Source organism: Montipora foliosa, chromosome 2 (assembly GCF_036669935.1).
Source record: "Montipora foliosa isolate CH-2021 chromosome 2, ASM3666993v2, whole genome shotgun sequence".
NCBI lineage: Eukaryota > Metazoa > Cnidaria > Anthozoa > Scleractinia > Acroporidae > Montipora > Montipora foliosa.
This window is the reverse complement of record NC_090870.1, coordinates 33,678,372-33,684,775: the sequence shown is the minus strand read 5'-3', so window position 1 is coordinate 33,684,775 and position 6,404 is coordinate 33,678,372. Positions and strand designations below refer to the sequence as shown.

General features: G+C 38.3%; 1 protein-coding gene across 1 annotated transcript; it reads left to right on the top strand.

Moving 5' to 3' along the window:
- On the top strand, positions 1–2,231 carry LOC137991568 (uncharacterized). Its single transcript, XM_068836639.1, has 2 exons — positions 1–649; positions 2,164–2,231. Exons 1-2 carry the CDS (start codon positions 1–3, stop codon positions 2,229–2,231), a joined length of 717 nt encoding a protein of 238 aa, XP_068692740.1.
- Positions 2,232–6,404: the final 4,173 nt, after the last annotated feature.

Below are 6,404 nucleotides of genomic sequence, written 5' to 3'. Positions count from 1 at the left end.
ATGAGAGATCAATTACAAAACCCGCTTCATTATGATAAATTAGATTCAGATCCCAGCTCTCATCATGTTGATGTTATTTCTAATTGGACAAAGAAGTGGCTTGATAAGGGACAAATTAGCGATGACATTGCCCAATGGGTTGTCAATGGGAATGCAAAACCAGGCAAGGCTTTTGGCACCATCAAAACTCACAAGGAGGGAAACCCCCTCAGGCTTATTACTTCATGTTGTGGCACAGCCATTGAAAATCTGTCAGCTTTCACTGAATTTTATCTCAAGCCTTTAGCCCAAAAATTACCATCTTTTGTTAAGGACACCACGCATCTCTTACAAAAAATTGAAGATCTGAACAAATTGGGCCCTTTTCCTAAAGAAAGCCTTTTGGTCTCATGGGACGTGGTCGCCATGTTTCCCAATATTGACAACAATTTGGGAATCAATGCAATCACAGAAGCTCTTAATTCTCGGACGACTAATTTTCCATCCACCGATTGCATTGTCGAAGCTGTCAAAATATGCCTGCAACACAACAATTCTCAATTTAAAGATGAAAATTTCCTTCAAATTCATGGGACAGCCATGGGACCTAAAAATGCGTGTAGCTATGCCGATTTAGCTATGGGAATAATCGATCAGAAGGCCTTGTCAGGTAATATTAAGCCTAATCTATGGTGGAGGTATAGAGATGATATCTTCGATCTTTGGACACTAGGACATGATAAACTACTTCAATTCACGCAATTCATCAACTCTCTTTATCCCACTATTAAATTCACCCTTGTTCACTCCCCTACTTCACTCGATGTTTTGGACCTCACGCTTAGCCTTGTCGACGGCTTTATTCAAACTGATATATACTCCAAGCCTACAGATAACCATATATATTTGTTACGCAATAGCGCCCATCCTGTCCATTGCTCCAAAGCTATCCCCTATGGTGTAGCCACCAGAGTCAGAAGAAACTGTTCTTCCTCTGAAAGTTTTGACAAACGAAGTACTGAATATCAAAGCTACTTAATTAATAGAGGATATAACCCCTCTCAGGTCAAACAACAATTTGAGAAAGTCAAATTCATTCCCAGGGAGAATTTGCTTGTTCCCAATATAAAGCAATCTGATAAGGCTTTTCCGTTAGTTTTAGATTACAATCCTTCTTTGCCAAGCATCGGGAAAATTCTATATTCCCATCGGCATCTCATTGACAATCCACCTTCCCTAGCCAAAATTTTCCCTAAGGGATCTATCATTCCCTCTTTTAGAAGAGCCAAAAACATTAAAGAAATCTTGGCACGACCTCGCCGCACCATATACACAGATATACAAGGTTGTTATAAATGTAAGGGGAAATGCGATCTCTGTAAGAATTTTCTAGTAGAATCGGATCATTTCTCCAGCACTTGTACAAGCAGGAAATATTTCATCAGACAACACCTTCATTGTAAATCTAAAAATGTTGTTTACTTGATCACCTGTAACAAATGTAATGTTCAGTATGTAGGATCAACCACTAATGAGTTTAAAGTCAGATTTCGAAACCACAAATCGGCCATGAGCACAAAGAAGAACACTTGTGAAGTGGCAATACACTTTAACAAAGAAACTCATGTTTTGTCGGATTTCGTTTTCGTCATCATTGAACAAATTGGTAATTTTAGCGATCAAAATAGCCTCGACCATCGTCTGCTTACAAGAGAAGCTTTCTGGAGTGCACAACTTTGCACCCTTCAACCTTATGGTTTGAATAAAAGATCTGAATTCCACTCTAGGAATAGAATAAGATACAATTAACACCTTATTTTCATCACTCACAAGTGTTGTCCTTTTTATTTTTTATCTTTTATAAATTTAGGGATTTTGTTGTTCAAAGGCTCAATCAAGGATTTTGTTTCGGGGCTGAGAGTATAGCACACAATGCTTGAGTTCGGGTGCTGATGACTAGGATTTTGTTTATGATCCATTCAAAGGCCTTTTTTCGGATCCTGTCCCGAAAATGGCATTGTGAGCTAGAAAGCGCCTTTGTTCAGGGCCTTTGACTTGGGAATTTGTTGCATCATTTTCTCTACACTATTATGCAATACCCTAGTGGTCTAATACCTTTTTCCTCTTACATCATTGTTTTTATTGTTCTTATTTGTTATTTTGATTGCATTGTATATTTTTTAGCCTATTTAAGTCTTAGCCTTAGAGAGATTCTTATTCCAAGTATTTTTAACCCTGTAACTCAATACTGAAGAAGCCCGAAGGGCGAAACGTTTATTAAAGAGTTTTGGCCACGGAAGAAGTTCGCTGTTTACTCTTTCTACACAAACTACAATTTTCGAGTGCAAGCGTGTAGTATCCTTTGGATCCTTCTTCCAAGCGGCATCACCGTTGGTAAGCCAATCTTCATTCAAATATTATATATATATATATATATATATATATATATATACGTAAAGTAGGCTTGTATTTGCTGTACTAAGAGTGCTCTATACCATGCGGTAGGGCAATTACAAATGAATGAATAATCAGGACACGATCATACTTTTGCCTCTGGTTTTCATACAGGTCTGTTTCGTACAGGACGTTTAGTTTGTCCTGCACTCATCAGTGTGTAACCAAGAGTGATTTTATTTGTTGAAGATTACCCCTTTTTAGTCATACATGGCCGTTCGTGCTGCACGCTCCTATTTACCTAACGTTCTTCAATAGGTATTTCTCATTATGTCTACATTTACTAATCAACTCGTTGCGCTTATTGAGTGTTGCTGTTTGCGGCTGGCATATGATGTAATATTTCTCAGCTATGCATAAATTACGAGGAATACCACGTGCCCATTACAAGGAAAATGCCTCTCACGAGACATCGTGTATCAGGCAACGGTGAAGACCAGCGAAAAGGAAGAAAAGTACGTAGGACTCACAGCAACTGATTTCAAAGCAAGGTTCGCAAACCATAAAGCATCGTTTAAAGCAAGAGCGAAGAGCAACTCAACTGAACTGAGCAAATACATTTGGCAATTAAAGGACAGCAACACCGACTATACAATTTCGTGGAAAATTCTTTGTCACGCCTCGCATTATACTAACGCGATAAAACGTTGTAATTTATGCATAGCTGAGAAATATTACATCATATGCCAGCCGCAAACAGCAACACTCAATAAGCGCAACGAGTTGATTAGTAAATGTAGACATAATGAGAAATACCTAATGAAGAACGTTAGGTAAATAGGAGCGTGCAGCACGAACGGCCATGTATGACTTAAAAGGGGTAATCTTCAACGAATAAAATCACTCTTGGTTACACACTGATGAGTGCAGGACAAACTAAACGTCCTGTACGAAACAGACCTGTATGAAAACCAGAGGCAAAAGTATGATCGTGTCCTGATTATTCATTCATTTATATATATATATATATATATATATATATATATAGCGCAAGTAGGGGGTTCCAGTTAGCTGCAGAGTGCTCGATACGTGAAGTAGAGCGAATATAACGTTTAGAAGAAAGACAACTTCACAGCGTAGCGACTTCAAGTTTCATGTTTGGACAATCATCAGGCTACAGATCTTACATTTGCATTCTAACTCATTTAAAGACCATTCTAATACTCTAGGGGAGCGTGCAATTTTAAGTTCGACAAAAGGTATTTGTTCTTGTGTCTGCATTTAGAAATTAACTCGTTTCTTTTGTTCAGTAGGTGGCGCGTATCTGCTTTTATTATGTATTATGGCATATCTGGAGTCTAAAGGACAATAACACCAATTACACGCTACGCTGGGCAATAGAGTCTTTCGCCTCACCATACAAATGTGGATCAAAGAGATGCGACCTGTGCCTTACAGAAAAGTTGTACATAATAAAAGCAGATACGCGCCACCTACTGAACAAAAGAAACGAGTTAATTTCTAAATGCAGACACAAGAACAAATACCTTTTGTCGAACTTAAAATAGCACGCTCCCCTAGAGTATTAGAATGGTCTTTAAATGAGTTAGAACGCAAATGTAAGATCTGTAGCCTGATGATTGTCCAAACATGAAACTTGAAGTCGCTACGCTGTGAAGTTGTCTTTCTTCTAAACGTTATATATATATATATATATATATATATATAAGTAGAATGATAAAGATTGAGTATCCAACGGTGATGCCACTTGCGAGGAGGATCCAAAAGGATACAAAACGTCTTGACTCAGATAAGTTAATAGGAAGAATGAAAAAATGAGTCGCTGGCGAACTTCTCACAGGTCTGGTATATTATAATTTCGTGTAAACGTTTCGCCCTTCGGGCTTCTTCAGTACACGCTAAAAACTAAAAACTAAAAATACCTGGTACAACTGAACTTGCGCTATTTATACAAAACTATGAACAAAAGGTGTAAAATGTTTAAAATTACAAAAAAATTATAAAAAAATCACAATAATATGTCATGTAATACGTGCGGTTGGAATAAATCGAGTGGACAATACGTGAGATAAGAAATAGTTAGCTCTATTCCGAAAAAGGCGTTAATCACCAGACATCGAAACTAATAATTTAAAATAAACAACAGGACTTAGTAAATCATGCAATCAGGTGGCGAAATGATGAGCCCAGGGCCCCTAAGAAGTAATAGAATCCCTGAACAGGGCCTGTGAGGATGCCGATCTGCACAGCGTAACTGGAAAAAAAGCCCAACTGGTTGCACAATTACTCCAGTGAATGATTAATTAAACCTTATTCTATTTTTGGAATTAAACTCGGATCTTTCGTTCAAGCCGTAAGGTTGGAGGGTGCATAACTGTGCGCACTAAAAAGCCTCTCTTGTAAGTAAAACCTTGTCCATATCATCAGTAGTGTCATTAACAATTTTTTCAATAACAATGAACTCAAAGTCAGACATGTGATGTTCTTTTCTATTGAAATGGACGGCCAATTCACACGTGGACTTGTTGGTCAACATAGCCGATTTGTGATTACGAAATCTGACCTTGAATTCATTCGATGTTGAACCTACGTATTGATTCTTGCATGTTTTAGAGGTGACTAAATAGATGACATTCTTCGACCTACAATGTACATTCTGTCTAATGGAGTAAAAACGGCCTGTACAGGCGCTGTGAAAGATCTTATTACGCTAGTCACCAGTAGCAGTGAACTACTACTGACTGATCCTTTGTGAATGAAAAACGTAATGTGCCGTGAGTGGGAATCGAACCCGCGTCCCCCTGGTTACTAGTCGGGTGTGCTAACCACTGCACCATCACGACAACCCTGCTGGCAACAGAGCAATCAGTGAAGATACTGGTTAGCCGCGGGGTTCCCTGTTACGAGCAGGGTTGTCGTGATGGTGCAGTGGTTAGCACACCCGACTAGTAACCAGGGGGACGCGGGTTCGATTCCCACTCACGGCACATTACGTTTTTCATTCAAAAAGGATCAGTCAGTAGTAGTTCACTGCTACTGGCTAGTGACTACATTGTTGGATTTCCAGCCTTCTTCATACACACACACAAAAAAAAATAAATATATATATATAGTGAGAGAAAGTGAACTAGTTTTCGTTCATATATTCGATCTACAGATCTGTTTTGTGGGAGTGTATCCCACTCGTCAGGACCTAGATGACAATGTTAATTCGTGGGTTTTTATATACCCTTCCCTTGAAATTACAATAATTAGGTGTTTTTTAGTAAAAATTTGTTTGCATGCCTACAAGTGTTCGAAAGTTCTGTTCTTTTGTTGAGGGTGGCAAGTTCTTGTTTACATATAATGTAGAACATTTCTAGCGTGCACAATTTGCATCTTTTGGTTGCATTAGACTATGCCTGTGCCTTATCAAGAATTTTCCATCTGATCGTGTAATCTACTCCCGCTTGCTGAGCTCAGTTTGGTTGCTGTATACTTCATTTCTAAATGATTGTTTGTGATTGGCAAATCTAGACTTAAAGTCTGTGTCGGTTAAACCCACGTAGCATTCACTACCCTGGTTCTATATATATATATATATATATATATATATATATATATATATAGATACGTAGACTTGAACTAGGTCAAAAACATTTATTTGCTACTCCGAGTTTCATGCTTCTCACGAAGCAATCATCAGGCAACTGCTAAAAAGAAGGAATACATGGTGTTTTACAGTGATTTTGAAAATAACGGTAGCAATTCACTATAGGCTGGGATGCATAGCAACGGTTAAACAATACAAACTGTTTCCAGTGAGCTGCTAAAAATAAGCACTTTTAGCTGATGATCAATTTATCACGTCATTTCATTATATATATATATATATATATAGATCAGTTACAAAGGTCTCTCGAGCCAACAGTGCATCTTTGCCCCCAGAGAGGATCACTAATGGATTCACAGTCCAAGCCTCGGCGGAATGTAATCAATTATAGAGAGTTTAGAAGTGACCAAGGACGGAC

Coding starts and splice junctions, on each gene's coding strand:
- LOC137991568 (XM_068836639.1), top strand. CDS start 1: ATGAGAGATCAATTACAAAACCCGCTTCATTATGATAAATTAGATTCA. Junction 650..2,163: donor CGATCAGAAGGCCTTGTCAG/GTAATATTAAGC, acceptor TATATTTTTTAG/CCTATTTAAGTCTTAGCCTT.